The 18,457-nt window shown below is 30.6% G+C and overlaps 5 protein-coding genes across 5 annotated transcripts; 1 reads left to right on the top strand and 4 right to left on the bottom strand.

Annotated features, from left to right (window-relative positions):
• Positions 1 to 2,703: 2,703 nt before the first annotated feature.
• Positions 2,704 to 3,476, bottom strand: LOC114391907. Its single transcript, XM_028352916.1, has one exon. The coding sequence runs from the start codon at positions 3,300 to 3,302 to the stop codon at positions 2,916 to 2,918; it is 387 nt and encodes a 128-aa protein (XP_028208717.1). The 5' UTR covers positions 3,303 to 3,476; the 3' UTR covers positions 2,704 to 2,915.
• A 4,059-nt stretch (positions 3,477 to 7,535) lies between these two features.
• On the bottom strand, positions 7,536 to 8,150 carry LOC114392055. Its single transcript, XM_028353092.1, has one exon. The coding sequence runs from the start codon at positions 8,032 to 8,034 to the stop codon at positions 7,663 to 7,665; it is 372 nt and encodes a 123-aa protein (XP_028208893.1). The 5' UTR covers positions 8,035 to 8,150; the 3' UTR covers positions 7,536 to 7,662.
• A 3,128-nt stretch (positions 8,151 to 11,278) lies between these two features.
• Positions 11,279 to 11,821, top strand: LOC114393458 (agamous-like MADS-box protein AGL62). The gene has a single exon (XM_028354815.1). It carries the CDS (start codon positions 11,279 to 11,281, stop codon positions 11,819 to 11,821), a length of 543 nt encoding a protein of 180 aa, XP_028210616.1.
• A 1,282-nt stretch (positions 11,822 to 13,103) lies between these two features.
• LOC114392603 lies at positions 13,104 to 13,761 on the bottom strand. Its single transcript, XM_028353793.1, has one exon. It carries the CDS (start codon positions 13,686 to 13,688, stop codon positions 13,305 to 13,307), a length of 384 nt encoding a protein of 127 aa, XP_028209594.1. The 5' UTR covers positions 13,689 to 13,761; the 3' UTR covers positions 13,104 to 13,304.
• A 2,546-nt stretch (positions 13,762 to 16,307) lies between these two features.
• LOC114391912 lies at positions 16,308 to 17,051 on the bottom strand. The gene has a single exon (XM_028352925.1). It carries the CDS (start codon positions 16,929 to 16,931, stop codon positions 16,524 to 16,526), a length of 408 nt encoding a protein of 135 aa, XP_028208726.1. The 5' UTR covers positions 16,932 to 17,051; the 3' UTR covers positions 16,308 to 16,523.
• Between the last annotated feature and the right edge of the window lie 1,406 nt (positions 17,052 to 18,457).

Genomic DNA, 18,457 nt, shown 5'->3' with positions numbered 1-18,457 from the left:
GGCCACTAACCAAGTGAATTTGAACCTACATATGCATGCTAACCAAGGAATTCGAGCGGGCCTCTCTCAGATGCGTCACTATTTAGCGAAAGAGTTTCAGATTCTTGAGTCAGTGATATCACACTAGGAGATTCAATTCACTGATAAATTTGTGTTGCAAAACTCGGCATTAAAATTAAGTAGATAATTTTTAAAAAAAAAGGTTGGAGAATTGAGTCTCCTTTGTGAGACTTAAGTCTCTCTAGGCTCCAAGTATTTAATGAAAAATCGAGTTTATACCTGAATAATTTGAGTCTTTTGCCAAAGACTCGAGACCTACGTACAAGAAAGATTCGAGTCTCATAAGCATAAACATGATCTAAAGAATTAATATTATTAAAGAAATTTTATATCTTTTATTTTATCAAATCCTATCACCTGCAATGATATGAAATTAATCTGATTTTTTCTTATATATTAATTATAATTCCTATATATATATATATATATAGAAGGTTTTTCATTAAACAAGTACCAAGAGATAAATATATTAGAGTTGGATCACGTGTGGCTATTCTTGATTAAAAGAGTATCGTCTAAAGCTTTAATTTGTGTTATTCTCACTATTTAGAGTGAATCAATGCTTTGAGTTTTCCATTTGTATTCAAGGGTAGTTGTCCCTTTGAGGTTTAAGAGTGTTTAGAGTGGAGTATCCCAAGTGAGGTTGTCAAGATAAGTTTCATTAAGTGTAAAAGGGTTGTTGGTCTATAATATTTGATCTAGTGGAAATCTAAAGTATGGCTTGAGAGATTTGTGACTAAACTGATAATATAAATATCGGTGCACTCTCTAAATCTATCCTTAAACTATTTTAATTATTTTTTGCAGGCATTTTTTTTTTGAAATTGTTATTCAATTTAGGGTTTGAACAGTTTCTCTTCTTCTCCCTTCACTTATTCATCCTTCACAATTGAGAATGGGATTGTGAAAACAATTTTGTAAAAAAAAATTCAATTCACCCTCTCTTGAGTTTCATAGGTCATCATTTGGGTTATAATGATGACATCTCATTTGGATAGTGATTTCTATTGATGCATACATTTATGTAATCTCTTAATGATTGAGAAATATAGCCTTCTCTCCACTAGCACATCTTTGTTAATTGTTTTTCCATCCCATGCCTTCGGAAAATATATCTCACACAGTTTGACAAAACTTTCACTTAAATAAACAAGTTGTTACTTTCCTTCTAAGACAATTATATTTGTACACCTGCTTTTTTTAAACATCAAATAAATACTTAATATTTCTTATCATATCATATTTCTTATAATACCAATATAACATATAATCATTCACACAATAATCAATCTTTTTTTTTCTCATTAGGTGTAATATAACATGCAATGGTTTACATAATAATTAATCTTTTTTTTTATATATTTTTTCTCTCACTAGGTGTAATATAGGATGCAATCAATCACCTAATAATCAATCTTCTTGATTGATTTTCCCTAACTTAGACACTAATCTCATTGCTTGATAGTAGCTTTAAGGCAAACATTATTTTGTGGATGCTCTATTGACAACATTTGTGCAAAAAAGTCAATGCATATGCTAATTAATTAGATCTTATTGCCAAAAGTCTAACAAATATTAATTGATAACATAAAATCAATTATTGCTTCCTAAATACAATGTTTTGTATTCATTAATGTATTACAAAATTATTGAAATTTGAACTACTGGGACTCCACAAGTCTCCATACTTAGTGGCAGCTGAGTAGTTTACTCTAATTCAGAGAATCTGATAAATTTAAATAAGAAAAAAAATTTATCTTCTAACATAAAGATAAAGATGCATTTCTAATATTAAAAACTATCAATTATTAGGAAAAAAAAAAAGATAAAATGATATATTTAAAACTATCAGTCTTAGAAGGAAGATTAAGATCTCATAATCTAATATCACCTCTATAAGTAGATAATCACGGTTCAAGTAAATAAATTGAAATCTAATTTATATTTTGATATCTACCAACCTTTATACCTCTAATTTAGGCGTTAGAGTTTTATTACAAATATATCTCATCACCGTTCAGCTCATAAAAGAACGTCCACAGTGAGAAGATTATGTCAAATCCTATAAGAACAAGATGCTAGATTTGGAAACTCTTCCATATAAGTTGACTTAGCTTCTATGTTAACATTGACATGAGAGACTTTAAAACGGTTGACCTAAAAGCGTTATAGATTGATATTTAATTAGAATTGATCTTCATTATTTTTCACCTTATTCCTCAGCTTATTGCTTGAAGGACCCCCCTCGTTCCACATATATGTGGCATCACTATATATTCAATCCAGATCATCAGATACTTTGGCTAAAACTTGGACTTGTACAAGTCAGCTCTTTTTACCTTATTTGAAGTATTAAAATATCCTACTCCTTTCAGTTACAAATTAAACCAGTAAATTATTATTAAATAATTAATCTGCATATATACTTCTATAGCTTCTGGAAAGTAAGTTAATTATCGTGTCACGTGATTCATGAATACCTGTATATTACACAAAACGCATCTTTGATATGGTCTCTTCTTTCTAAGGATTCTGGATCGATATTATTTCCGGTTCGGGATAATTAAGTTCATATATTTTAGTTTATAACTGAATCACGAGAAAGCAAACTTTTATTTTTCATCTGGTTGCACACAAGACAATTAATATCACTTATTCACTTGGAAAAATAATGAACTGAATTACAAATATTCCCCCAAACCTCTATCCTATTATTTTACATGAAAAGCTTGGGGAAAAAATGGTGGATTTCTTATTTAACACGGTGGTCTGTACAATTACCAATGCAAAAAATCTTCTGGATCTATCTACACTTATATGCAATTAATTAATCCTTGAGCACCATCTTGAATCAACTAACCTAGCTCAGGAATACTCTCTAGCACGGGCGTCCAGAATCTGTGACGAGCATCATTATCTCTGGCGTTTATTAAGCGCAGCAGAACTTGTTCTGCAGAAGCTCTCCCTAGTTGCTTCTTGTTATTAACATGTTGTTCTTGCTTCAACAACAATTCTTCAAACTCTTTCTTTGAAATCTTTATCTTCACCTTCCCATTGGCATCAGGAGAAGCTCTTAGCGATCCCATTAGTTTCTCCTTTTGCACTTTCCCTAGTCTCAACCCATGACCATGACCATGAGCTTCGTCAAACACCTTTCTTGATCTTGTCTTCTTGGACGTCAAATCACTCCAGTCCTCGCCGTCCCACTCCATTGATGATGCCGCCTCACAACAGTTTCCCATATTTTCACAGATGAATGAAGAAATCTATGATCAGATCGAGGATTGCCTAATTAAAATTCTTTGAGTATGATGTATGATTGTATGTAATTAATTTATAAAATGAAGATCAATATATATCTCGGGTTACGTACGTATGCGTTATTTAAGTCTTAGAAAAATGAAGTTTGTGAGAGATTTGCAAGGTGGGAGGTCTTAATCTGGTACCTATATATAGGGGTTGATGTAAGTGGGAATACTGACTTTTAATTTGGTTATTCGCAATTGGATAACTAGCTAGATTATTATTTAATTCTCACGACGGGGTCTCATTTTCGTGCGATCGAAAAGGTGGCTTGACCAGACCAGACTAGATATGCATGATTTTAAACATGTATTGTAAACGTACGACTACGCCTTATCTTCTGTTTCGTTGCGAGTGTGTATAATTAAATCAAGGACTAACCGAGTAAATTTTAACCTACATATGCTAATGAAATCTTTTCGTAAAGTGATATGCTCTTATTAATCAACACTCGGTCTAGCAAAATGTTAGGGATTAGTTTATCAGTATTTCAAATTAAGATTTGAATCTCTGTTAAGACTCAAAGAGATTGTGGTGATTAGAATTGTCTTTAAAAGAAAATACTAGTTGGAAATCAAAACAAGAGTCAATTTATTTAAATTTTAAAAAAATAGTTTTCATATAAATATTTTTATAAGAATCAATTAAGATTTACTTCCTAAAAACAAAAAGAATTATTTTATTTTAAAAAACACTTATTTTTTAAAAAATACACTTAAATAAACTAATCCTAAACATATGCTCTAGATTATTATCTAATAAAATTTGCAGTTAGTTTTTGTACTTTTCTAATTGGATAATTGTTTTGAGCAAAAATATATTGCTCCTATATGCTATACACATTCAAATAATTAATACTTTTGGGCAAAGTAAATATTTTGGTATTGACAAAATGTCTAGTCAAACTCATTGTTCAACAGAGAAAGAATTTATAATCCAAAATAAAACAATGATCAAGTAATTTAGCAACATTATATTTTTATAAATGAATGCACAAATATATTAACCTATGATTTTATAGAAATAAATAGGTTTTTATAGAAAATATAAATTAGTGAATGAAAAAATATAAGAACTAATTATTGTTCGAAACCAAAAAAAATGTTATAAACACGATGGCATAAAAATTTAGGCCCATTAGCAACTATAAAACTGAAAATCTAATGTTTTTTTAAGAGATTCAGTCTCATTCTTAATCATGATCAATATATATATATATATATATATATATATATATATATATATATATATATATATATATATATATATATATATATATATATATATTAATAACTTGCTATGAAATTAAATTATTATTAGCACAGTATTTGTAAAAACAAAAAATTTAAATTATTAGTGTAAATGTTACAAGTTTATAATAATTAAGAGGATGATGCATGATATTAACAACATTTTTTGTTAATATAAAATATTGTTTTTAGTACATTAAATTTTAATTAATATGATTTGTTATATTGAGAATATAAGTTCATAATAAATATATTTTTTAATACATTAAATGTTAATATGATGTGTTATATTAACAATTTAAATTTCATTGGATAAAAGACTATTCTAATAAAAAGATTTTAATATTTGTCAATTTTTTATCCTTCAATAAATTACTTTTTTTTAGTAAATATTGCGTTCCGCGTGCAAATTACTTGTGGCCATGCACCCAAAAAAAAGTGTTTATATCAACTATGAAGAGAATGGCGTTATCAATATCTCTCATACAGGTTGAAGCCCATGCAAATTAATCATAGCCAACCATCTGTCCAAATTATTTTTGAAGCTTTTTAGGCTATGTTTAGATTAAAATTTGGATAGCATTTTGAAAATTCTTATGAACAATAACCAATTTTAATAATGTACCAAATAAAACAAGAAAAAAGTGTTGCTTCTTGTTTAATTTTTTTTAGCTCTTCCAACTTAGTTTAATTCAAACATATATATACTTAGAAGATGAAATATCGGTATTTAAAAAAAAAAGTGAGAAATAAGAAAAAGTTATTCGTAATTGGATTATTATAATTTATTATATGTATAATTATGAGGACACGGAGAGCTAGATCTGGTCTCATTAATTCTTGATCATGGGCAGCCGAAAGGTGGCTTTTCCGTGGGGGGGATTGTAAGATTTTTAACAGCATGGATGTATATGTGGTGTACCACTACGTATGCTTCTGTTACGAATACTGTGTGAAATGAAGGGGGGAATTGTAGCATCTTTAATTAGGATAACCGAGTCACAGTGACTCTGTGAGGAATCAGTATAATCACACGGGTGATCTTTGGGCAATTAAAGACAAATGCATGCTTGGGATTATAATATACTAATTATGAGCACACGGAGAGCTAGATCTGGTCTCATTATTTTGTATGGCAGCCCAACATTAAGGTAATTGGTGGACCAAGTATGTCTAGTGTAGAATTAAATTTTTGTTTTTAGTCAAAGATGGCAGGTGTTTCTTAATTTATTGGGTTAGATTTTTAATCTAACTTGTAGTATTTGCTGAAATTTTGCGGTAAGAATCGAATACGAGTTCATATAAATAAAATAAAATCTTATACTATTGTATTAATATTTTATTTGTGAATTATATATGAAATGAAGGGGGGAATGTAGCATTTTGGGGGGAGTGACTAACCAAGTGAATGTGAACGTACATACATATGCTAAGCTAATTAATATTGGAATGTTTGGCTTATCGTTTGCCTTTAATTACCTCCACGTGCGTTTTGACTGCGTTTGAGTTACGTTTAATCAAACGGTCGTCATCTTTAGCTAGGCAAACAAAAATTATCAGGATTACCTATTATCCCATCACCTTGATTTGATAAAAAAAACTGTTAAGGTTATGTATTTCATACAAAATCTAATTCTTTCTCATTATTAAATTATCCATGTTATTTTTCTCTTTTCTTCTTTTTACATATAAACTAAAATTATTTGAAGACTTTTGTTCCCTATCATTTCAAGAATAACATATTAAAATTTAGCATGATTTGTTGATTTAAGATAATTTCAACGTTGTTTTTACAAACCCTTTTAAGAATCCCAAATCTTTTGAATTCAATTACTCACGAATGAATCAAACTTTTCAAAAATCATTTCAGCAATTTTGTACAACATTAGTGTTTGTTTGGTGTTCAAAATATGATGAAATATGAATATGACAACTCTTATTATATTTTTTTTTATCTTGATAGAATAGTTAACTTAGACAAGAATAAGATATGATGATAATCTCTCTTTCTTTCCTTCTTCCCTTTCATCTTTACATCTTTTATTGTTATCTTTGTTTTATATTGTTATTATCATTGTTGTCATTAATACTATTATATATTGTTGTCATCATTATTGTCACTAATATTATTATCGTCACTATTATATATTTTTATTATTGTTATCTTTATCGCTATCACTATCATCATTATTATTGTTATAACTATCATGTCATTATCGCAACCATCACCACTATATCACTATCATCCTTGTTATTGTTATTGTGGTTAGTAACACCACTTGTTATCTTTTTCTGTCATTATCATTGTTATAACCCATCATACTATAATATTGTTACTGTGCCATTAATTAATGTTATTATCACCTTTTTCACATAATATTAATTATTCTTTCTCATATTGTTATTATCATTGTCATCATCGGTATCTATGATTATCTATTAGGTTTTTTGTTAGCAACAATAATCATTGAATGCACAAGATGTGCTCATAAGAAGTACAAACCTGTCACCAAAATGTATGACAGACAAAGCCATCTGCGCCCCTTACAAATTGATCATTATCTAAACACAAGATTAGATAACACAACAATGCTATCTAGTGTGCACTGAACATAATGGTATTGGCATATTACGCTACAAAATCGAGTTTACCTGCTCTTGTTCCTTATAAATTGGTGTCAAATTCCGGTCCAAATAATTTTTTTTTCGTCCGAAAAAGCGGTTCAAATAAATTGAGTAGGAATATAAATAAATCCGTCACAACTCCTCCCTTAGTTACCCCTGTCATAAAATTTGTACATTATTATAATAATAAGTTGAAGTCTGTTAAAAATGAAGTATGTGAAGACCCTTATTTGAGCATATCAGTTGTTCACTTTCAGAAATAAACTGAATTATCTATCCTATTATTGTACATGAAAGTTGAAAGAAAATTAGTGGATTTCTCAGATGTTCTATACAAATACTAATGCAACAAACCAGCTCAATTTCTTTATACACTAATATGCAATCATTGAGCACCAATATTAGTGGATCTCATCATCATCAATCAACTATAACCTAGCTCAGGAATACTCTCTAGCTCGGGCCTCCATAATCTGTGACGAGCATCATCATCTCTGGCTTTTATTAAGCAAAGCAAAACTTGTTCCGCAGAAGCTCGCCCTACTTGCTTCTTATTAACCTGTTTCTGTTGTTGCTTCTCTAACAATTCTGCCAACTCTTTCTTTGAAATCTTTATCTTCACCTTCCCATTGGCATCAGGAGAAGCTCTTAGCGCTCCCATAAGCTTCTCCTTCTGCACTTTCCCTAAACTCAACCCATGACCATGACTTGAGGTCGTCTTCTTGGACGACGTCAAATCGCTCCAGTCCTCCCCGTCCCACGCCATTGGTGATGCCGCCTTGCAACAGTTTCCCATACTTTCACAGATGAATGAAGAAATCTATGATCAGATCGATGGTTGCTTAAAATTCTAAGTATGATGTATGTATGTTAATGTAATTAATAAAATGAAGATGTGTATGTGTTATTAGTTTAAAAGTCTTAAGAATAATGATGTTTGTGAGGTTGGAGGTTATATATATTTAATATGTAGGGGGTGATGGATGATGGGATCGAGTACTGACTATTAGTTATTCGCAATCGGATGATTTGTTTATTAAATTCTGACGTTGTATGGCAGGTCTCATTGTTGGTCATGGCGGCCGAAAGGTGGCTTCATTGACGAAGACGAAATACTAGTATGATTTTAAACAGCATGTGTATGTCGTGTAGCATGCATCTCTAATGAATGTGAATGTACGTACATATTGCTATTTGCTAATGAAATCTTAGACTTAATTGGAATGTACGTTTTGCGGTGACTCAATTTAATCACACGCGCGGCTGATCTGTTCGGAAAGAGGAATGCTCCAGATTATTATATAATATTGGTAGTTCATTTTTATACTTTTCTAATTCAATAATTTATTATCTAACTTTCATAAAATCATTGACTCAATATTTAAATCAATCAAATCATATCATTTCATTGATTGGTTTAAAGTTAATATATATAAAATAAGATATTCACAATATCTAATTCGGAAAATTAAAAGAGTAAAATTAAAAGAAAAATGAACATTACTTTTTAAATATATATAATGAAAATATAATAAATCTTGCAAGATTTATCGATTCAAATCTACTTATCAATAACAACATCATAAAAATTTCTAGTAAAAAAAAACAATATCAATAAATCTTGACAACATCTAATAGAGTGAAGAAAGAAAGAATCAATCTTATTCTTTATAACATATATTCGCGCACGAAAAAGATGTAAAATGCATAAACATGGAATTAATTAAGTCCAATATTTTAGAGGAGCAAGTTCTATTCTCTCACGGTCATGGCTATCGGCAAGACGGCAACTACAAGGCCGATGAATCGGAGCCTTAGGTCTCGAATCTATATAAGCCTATAACATTTTCATTACTTTTAAAAAATATTATTAATTTGAATTATCTAGCTAGTATGATACATTATTTGTTTTTTATTAATAAGACCCGTGTAGTCTTAAGATATATATACAATACCATTTATTGTAATTTTTTAGTGTAATCTTATTATTTATTTGAATATCATAATTAAAATATTTTACATCTATTTTGTATCCTACCTCTCTCATTCAAACAAACAAAAATATTAAAATTAGTATAGACCTTTAATTTGATGAATACATGTATGTTTATTAAAAAAAATGTGTTTGACGAGAATATTAGTAATAAGATCATACATTTAACAAAAAAAATACTAATTATTATTATTATTATTATTATTATATATTAGACATCAATTTGACTAATTTTTAGAATATGAAATCACATTTTTTATCAGAATGATTATCGATAGTCATAAAGTTTCAATTGCTTAGGAGTTGAGGTTACAAATTTTACTTATACACATCATTTTTTCACAAACTATCAAGACGTCTTTTACAAGTATAAACGTGTGATCATCATCGAGCACCTAAGTAGATAATACATAGAATATGAGGATCCTAACAATGTTTGTGAATTTGAGATTGAAATATTGGTGCTAGAAGGAAAGCCTAAGTCATTCTTACCCCTTAGTCTCGATGAGAGGGTTTGTTTCTATAGTCATAAAATCTAATATCACTTGGAAGTCAAAATTATGGGTGATGTATTAACATCACCTCCTCTCCACCTAGCGACATGTCTTTTATAAAAACAATACCATGATGTTTATTGAATATCTAAATAGACAATACCTTAAATATAGGAATCCTAATAATACTTGCAAATTTGAGCTCGGAATATTAATAATTGAAATCTTTTTTTAAGGTCAAGTTGAAAATTTTATATGAAGATGAATTGAAATTATTGTATAAAAATATTGAAAAGATTTTAACTTTTAGTGAGTATTATAATATTGAAGATCTTGCTTTATTTTTAATAAATGAAGAATTTTTTTTGCTGATGTTTTTAATAAAAACTAATTATACACTATTATAACTATTAGTAGTAATTATTATTCAAACTATTTTTTATTTTAGTTTTCCATATGAGTTTAATATATATTTTTTATTTTGCACACTGATGAACTCAACTTCAATAATTTCAAATAAGGATATGCACGACCAAAATGTTTGAATTCAAATCTTCCCTAGTCAATAATCAATACATCATCGTCATTTCTTCCAAAAACGTCTCGGTGTCCACGATTTATTTTTGAGATACCTTTATGTAGAGAAACAAACTATTTGAAATCCATAACATAACTATATATCCGCCCTAAAGAAAGGAGAGATAAACGGAAGCAGAACTTGTTCTCCATTACGACAAATATATTTCTTACCAAATAAAACCTCAAATCAATTTCTTTATTTACCTTTCATTAATAGAAACCGTGTTGAAATTTGGAATTGGAAGTGGACACGGCAAGAAAATCCGTATTCATGGGTATCCGTCTGGATTCATTTTGACGACTTTAACGGATAATATCCGAGTTGACCGGGTGTGCAGATTTTTTCGATAATCAAAAGTCGGGTATGGGTATGGGATTATTATATCTGTTCCGACCCCAAACTCAAACCAGTCCCGCCACTTAAAATCTTTAGAATTTTTACATAATTTAATATTATTTTCTTAACGATTTTTATAAACGCATGCGTTATAATAAATTTATTGATATATAAGTAGTTAAAAATAAATGTTTAACAATCATTTTTTTTTAATCAAATTTTTAATATTTTTTTTATAAAAAAAATATTTTTCTAATTTGAATCGGGTATGAGACGAGGTCGGGGATACCTAATACCTAACGGATACCCGACCGGGATGGAATAATAAACTTAAACCGTAGATATCGGGTATAAGTATGAAGATATGTTGAGAAATCGAGAGAAAAGATTGGAAAAACACTACCTTTACCTGCCCCACTGTCATGTCTAATTGGAATGTAAAAAATAATACTTAATTGATTTATAATCTATGACAGGGAGTAATTATAGGATTTTATTACTAGGAAAGATAAATCAACCGTGGATCTTCCTTTATAAATATAAATAAATCATTTGAACTAAAATCTTCCTTGGCCATCCACCACCAATTTATACAATACAATACTGCAGAGTCCGTAACCCTCGATTCTCCTTAGCCATGGATATGTTTAAGCAGAATCAGAAGAAGAAAAACACTGGCCGGAAAAAGATTGAGATCAAGAAGCTTGAAAAGGCTAGCAACAAGCAAGTGACGTTCTCAAAAAGAAGAACAGGACTATTCAAAAAAGCCAGTGAACTCTGCATTTTATGCAATGCTTATGTAGCCATAATTGTGTTTTCTCCTGCTGACAAATTGTTCTGCTTTGGCCATCCAGACATCGACTCCATAATTGGTCGCTATCTCAAAGGAGACAACAACGCAGAGTTTGAACCAGCAGCAAAGTCATCAAAAGAAAAATCAGTGTCATATGAGGAGTGTAACAGACAGTACGAAGCGGCCACAAAGAAGTTGGAGTTGGAAAAGAAGAACTTGGCACAAACTGAGATTTTGGCTAAGGGTTGGAACAGAAGGTGGTGGAAAGATCCCATTGATCAGATGAGTGAGCAACAGTTGGAGCAGTTTATGATGTCCATTTACGAGTTAAGGAAAAAACTGACAGAAAGAACAGGTGAATTGATGATGCTTGGGACCATGACGTAGAATGTTTTGATTTTGATGAAAAGATTTTTTCTTTTTGGTTTTTTCTTTTTTTTTTCTGTTCTATATATTAACTAGAGAAATAAGTTTCATGGTGCAGTAGTTTTTCAAACTGCACGTGGTGCACTAGTTTCTGTTCGATAGCCGTACTTTTCTCATTTTGAATCGATCTCTAAGCTATATATCAACATGTTTGAATTCATTTCTCAGGGAAAAAAAATATTGCTAGGAACTAAGAACGTCTCTATTAGAAATCGAACTAAATATATTTGATAAATATGACTCCATATAAGGAGTAAGGATCATCGCGAAAGTTTGTGAGGTATGTTCGACTACGTACTATTGGTATTTGGTAGTGTACTGTAAGTCGCATCGTTGGTGTAGACAATTAAATTCATCGACTTCCACATGAACCCGTGGTTTTGTTGTGAAGAGACAAAATATGCTTGTCTAACTTTTTTTGGGCCAGGATGAAGGAATCATATGTACTATATACTTCTCTCATCTTATTATCTAAAATATTATATTACAAATGAACCCTTTGTGATGTTTATTTAAATCATTCACGGTAAAAAGAACGACTAAAACCATGATACTCCAACTAAAAGATTTGTTGACTTATGTCATATCATTTTATGTATACAAAAGGGATAATCTACCTCTAAATAGTATTCAAAAGATAATACAGTGAGACCAATCCCCCCTCCCATGGAAAAGGTTTCTGCTATTTTTTGATGTAAGTAGTTTACTGTACAGTTTGTGCAGCCAGTTGTAACTACTGAATTGAAATTAATATACACATGTATTTGCTTTTCAAAAAAAAAAATCCTCCCAATTGGTCTTGGAGTTTATTGAAGTTGGCATGCATGAGATGGGTGTTTAAGGCAGTACTTAGCCAGAAGCCATGCGTAACTAAGGATCGTTTTCAAATTGGTGTTCCAGTTCAGTGGGGGAAACATTGCAATTTGCTGGCTGTTGCTGGCTGGTATTTTCAAAGTCATGCCTGAATGCTTATGAATGGATTGCAACCGTTCCAGCACTTTGATATGAACTGAGGCTTCATCACATCGGTTTGGAAGTGTCTTTTGTTGCCGCACCAGTCAGCAGGGGTCACTTTTATCTCCAACTCTTGTTCTTTGCCTCCCTATATGCCGAATAACCGTATAGTGCACGAAACATCTTTGATATGATCTCATTTCGCTCAGGAGTCTGGCTTGGGATAAGTTAATATATTCATGAAGAGGAAACTTTTATATATTTTTGAACTGGTTTCACACACAAGACAGACAAGAGCAGTTATTCACTGGCAGAAATAATGAACTGAATTACAAAATCCTCCAACCTCAATCTTATTATTTTACATGAGAAGGTTGGAAGAGAAATGCTGGATATTTCTTAGGTAGCTGACATACAAATACTGACGTCAATCTCTTATTATACTTATATGCAAGACCCTTGAGCACAACTAGTCGATCTCATCAATCAACTAACCTAGCTCAGGAATACTCTCTAGCTCGGGCCTCCAGAATCTGTGACGAGCATCATCATCTCTGGCGTTTATTAAGCGAAGCAGAACTTGCTCTGCAGAAGCTCTCCCTACTTGCTTTTTATTAACCTGTTGTTGCTTCTCCAACAATTCTGCAAACTCTTTCCTTGAAATCTTTATCCTCACCTTCCCGTTGGCATCAGGAGAAACAACTCTTAGTGCTTCCATAAGCTTCTCCTTCTGCACTTTCCCTAAACTCAACCCATGACCATGGCCATGAGCTTCGTCAAATACCTTGCTTGATCTGGTCTTTTTGGACGTCAAATCACTCCAGTCTTCACCGTCCCACTCCGTTGATGATGCCGGCTTACAGCAGTTTCCCATATATATTTTCACGGATATCTATGATCAGATGATTGTTTAAAATTCTGTGAGTATGATGTATGTAATTAAGCAAATGAAGAAATGAAGTACTTTGTGTGGGAGGTTTTAATGTAATTTAACTTGATAGTATATGTATATATATAAGGGGGTGATGTAAGGGAAATGGAAAATGGGAATAGTGACTTTTGTTATTCGCAATAGAATGATTAGTTTATTTAATGGAGTAAATATAAATATAATTCTCACAACACGGAAAGCTTGATCTGGTCTGGTCTCATAATTCTTGTGCGCAAGGGAGCTAGCCGAAAAGGTGGCTTCGGTAACCAACATATTCGTGAACGTGTGAAATGATCATGAGGGGAAACTAGCATCCTTATTCCTTAGGAGTTAGCTAGGAATGACTGACTAACCAAGTGAATGTCAACATACATATATATGCTAATCAAATATTGGGCAAAGACAAATGCTCTTGGGATTACCTAATGAAATTCCTATTTTGCTTTTGCATTTTTCTAACTGAATTATATATATATATATATATATTATACGCACCTAATTCTCTCGACTCTCGGGTGATCTTTTGTATGCAGCAACTCATTTTTTGGCATTTTAGCTGGCTGAGTAGATGTTTAAGGTATTAATTAAGAAATTGTTTGGATGTTGATATGTCTCATGTAAAAAGGTTAGAGTACTTTCAATCCCATATCTAATAAAATTTCATTTGGCTAATAAATAAAAAATTTATGTTCTCATTACCTTCATGTATCATAAAAAAAACAATAATAATACATAAATTACTCTTTATTTTAAACATTCATTAACACTTATCATTTTTCTTTCTTTTTATCACATTTATTAATAGTGATGTTTTAAACTTTACAACCCCAAAAAACCAATGACGTGATAAACACTCGATCAAAGAGTGAAAGTAGAGGGCTGATCAGATAAAAAGAAAAAATATGTGTTTGTTTTAGATGAGAATATTTCTTATATAAGAAAATTGAATAATATTTTTTATCTATCAATATTAATTAGTTGTTAATTATTATATTTTTTTAGTGGAAAAATGAAATCTCTAATATTTTTTTTCTTTTTTACCACCTACCAAAAATTAAACATTTATTAATAGTCCTTGCACTTGGATTGCAATTAAAAAAACAATTGATGACTAAGATTAAAACACACATAAAACCAGTCAGTGACAGCTTGCTTTTTTCTCCATCTCTTTCAAGATCATGTACATGCTTTTTGTTTCTCCATCGCTCAGATTAAAACCTGTTGTTATTCAGAAAAGAAAAAAACTCGATTCTAATAAATAGAACCTTTTATTCGTTTTGCTAAATGCGTCTGCAAACACGATCCTCTGTTTAATATCACATGCACGATTCTTCAATTCGGGTTTATGCTGCGAAATTGTACTAGTGATCGAAGAACTGCTCAGGCAAGCGTATAGGTGTGAGGAAGATCAGGATGTAAAGAAAGGCACGCGATTGATTTTAAATGAGATCTAATCTGAGCGGTTAATTGGAACGACTACCTGGGTATGATAAAATGATAATGACACCATGAAAGCCAATAAATTTAGACGCTAACCAGACCATATCCCTTTCTATATAGATAAGCATCATTGGTCATTGAATTGTCTCTATTATGACTATTCTTATCTCAATCAAAACATCATAATTCCCTATTTGCCTCTTTCGACATTTCTATCCAAATAGATGAGGTGATACTTCTTCAACACATACAACAGTATAAATTAGTGGTCATCAATGATAAGTGCGGGTTAAAAAGAAGAGTGATTCGGTGAAATACACCTTCGTGTATATTTTACGAAATCTAATTTGTACTTGTACGCATTTGAGTACTTTACATAGTTTTTATGTTTTTTTACCAAAGATTTTATGTTCATACCTCAATAAAATAAAATAACTTATATTCTTATTTTTCCTTTAACTTCTAAAGTCACTACAAGGTATTTTTTGAATATTATATATGTCATTAATTTTCAGACTTTAATAGATGAAATAACTTTTTTTAAGGAATAGATGAAATAATTTGTATATATACTTATACTATCGACTTTTTGAACGTCGCTGGTAATATTCATTTTATTTTTGAAATCGCAAAAGTCAATATTAAGGATTAAAAATTAATTAGATATCAAATGGCAGATTTATAAAAGGGTTTTACACTAATCTTGGTCCTTGTAATGCTGTTTGGGAAAAACTGTGGGCTTTCAATTAGTTTAGAATCCGTTTATAAAAGTTACTTAGGGGAAAAAATGGCCTAAGTGAAAAGCTTATTCTCATTTAAATAGACTTTTTTTTTCAGATATTAACACCCGCCCACTTATGTAATTCCGCTTACATAAGATCATTAAAGATAATAAAGTGTCATTTAATTATTTAATTCATCTGTATATTCAAAAGTTAAACTTGAAGTTAATGATTAAATTGGAATAACTCTTTATTAGTTAATTTATTATAATATATATAATATTACTCTCTTATTGAGGGGAGATTGTAATTTTTCAATTACAAGTTATAAAAAAATGAAAAAAATAATTTTATAAACTTCAAAATTTATCATATATATATCAGCTAGACTATAGATAACTAAATCTAAATGGAATATAATTTTTTAATTATAAGAATTAATTACAAATCCCGTAACTTCTGAGCTATTATATATTTTACATGAAAAGGTTGGGAAAAGAATGTTGGATTTCTGAGGTGTTCTATACAATTAGTGGTGCAAAAGGCCTTCTGAATCTATAGACGCATGTATGCAATATCCTTGAGCCAGCACCATCAGTCGATCCCATATCTTGAATCAACTAACCTCAGGAATACTTTCTAGCATGGGCATCCACAATCCTTGACGGGAATCATTATATTGATGTCTAGCCTTTATTAAGCGAACCAGAACTTGTTCTGCAGAAGCTCGCCCTACTTGCTTCTTATTAACCTCTTGTTCTTGTTGCTTCTCCAATAATTCTTCCAACTCTTTCTTTGAAATCTTTATCTTTGCCTTACCATAATTGGCATCAAGAGAAGCTCTTAGCGCTCCCATAAACTTCTCCTTTTGCACTTTCCCTAAACTCAACTCATGACCATGATCAGCATTAGCATGAGTTTCGTCAAACACCTTGCTTGATATTGTCTTCTTGGACGTCGTCAAATCACTCCAATCTTCGCCGTCCCACTCCATTGATGATGCCGGCTCACAACAGTTTCCCATATTTTCAGAGATGAATGCTTAAAATTCTTTGAGTATGGTGTATGTAATTAATTAAATGAAGATCAATATCTCCAGTGATGTATGTGTTATTTAAGTCTCAAAATAATGAAGTTTTTGAGGTGGGAGGTTTATAACTTGATAGTCCTATACTCATATATAGGGGGTGATGTAAGGTTAACTATACAGTAGTATTATTTAATTCTCGCTTACGACGGCATCTAAAATGAATCCTGCTCATGGCAGCCCAAAGGTGGCTTCCTTGACCAAATAGTATGATTTTAAATAACACGTGTATGTCGTGTACGACTAAGTTACCACCGTGAAATTAAGGGATGAATATAATGTACCATCTTTATTTAGGATTCACTAATCAAGTGAATGTCAACGTATATATGCTAATGAAAGCTGGCAACACTGGGATCCAGAACTTTTTGTTAAGAGGAATACAAAATAGTTTATAATATTATTATTAAAAAAAATATTATCAATTATCATAAAATACGTTGATAAAAAAAATTTTAAAATATCTATGTTCTTACAAATTATAATTATCTTTTACGTATTTTTACATTTTAAAAATATTTTATAACTTTTTTATTGTTAATACTATTAAAATTATTTAAAGAGATAAAAAAATAAGATTAATATCAATTTATTTTTTTCTTTTTTATTTTTTTTATTTTTACATTTATTTTAAAATAATTTATCCTATCTTATGGAGGTAATATTTATTTTTTTATGGGAACATTTTTTTTATTATATGAAGATCAATTAAAAAAATACAATAACTCCCACCCCTATAACCTCGGTGTCTTTTGGAATTGGGATGTTTAGCTTGTCGTTTGTCTTTAATTGCCTCTCCACGTGTGACTGTGATTGTGTGACTTTTTCTTTTCCTTTTTGTTTTATTTTGACCGATAAAAGAGTGGCATCTTTAACAAACTATCAAGAACTACAAAATAATTCTTTACTTCATCCATGATTTGTGAAAATCGTATGAATCACCGATTCCAAGAAAAAGAAACTACGTATATACGAGCCACGTTTTCCATCGGCAAATTTCAAGTCCTCGCATATATGTACATCCAATTGCAAATAAAGAAAAATAACAATTAAAAACTTAAGAAAGAAGTGTGTAATTATGTTAGTACGCGAATATTTTCACGTACTTCTTTTTTTTTATACGCTTTTTGGATCTTTAATAATTAAAATATTTTATCCTTGCAGACATTACACGAGTTCTCTGTGCAGGAATGTGAAGTGTGCAACGCGTGGATTGATAAGTTCTACTTTCCATTACTTATCATACGAAGGTTTCTTCTGTCAAAAAAAAAGAAATCATACGAAGAGGTTTCTGGATATAGTTTTCGTTTTGAATTTACAGTATTAATTTTAGATATACATTAAAAGATTATATATTAATATGAAAAATAATGTTATGATTTCCATCAATTAATTTCTCATAATGCATGCGAAGTGTTGTTACATTGTTTGAAATTTATTTAACTTCATATGAATTTCTACTG

Source organism: Glycine soja, chromosome 17, assembly GCF_004193775.1.
Source record: "Glycine soja cultivar W05 chromosome 17, ASM419377v2, whole genome shotgun sequence".
Taxonomy (NCBI): domain Eukaryota; kingdom Viridiplantae; phylum Streptophyta; class Magnoliopsida; order Fabales; family Fabaceae; genus Glycine; species Glycine soja.
The sequence above is the reverse complement of the archived record's forward strand: the minus strand, read 5'-3'. Positions and strand labels throughout refer to the sequence as shown.

What these genes read in the sequence shown, in the direction of transcription:
- LOC114391907 (XM_028352916.1), bottom strand. Translation starts at nt 3,302, where the DNA reads ATGGGAAACTGTTGTGAGGCGGCATCATCAATGGAGTGGGACGGCGAG.
- LOC114392055 (XM_028353092.1), bottom strand. Translation starts at nt 8,034, where the DNA reads ATGGGAAACTGTTGCAAGGCGGCATCACCAATGGCGTGGGACGGGGAG.
- LOC114393458 (XM_028354815.1), top strand. Translation starts at nt 11,279, where the DNA reads ATGGATATGTTTAAGCAGAATCAGAAGAAGAAAAACACTGGCCGGAAA.
- LOC114392603 (XM_028353793.1), bottom strand. Translation starts at nt 13,688, where the DNA reads ATGGGAAACTGCTGTAAGCCGGCATCATCAACGGAGTGGGACGGTGAA.
- LOC114391912 (XM_028352925.1), bottom strand. Translation starts at nt 16,931, where the DNA reads ATGGGAAACTGTTGTGAGCCGGCATCATCAATGGAGTGGGACGGCGAA.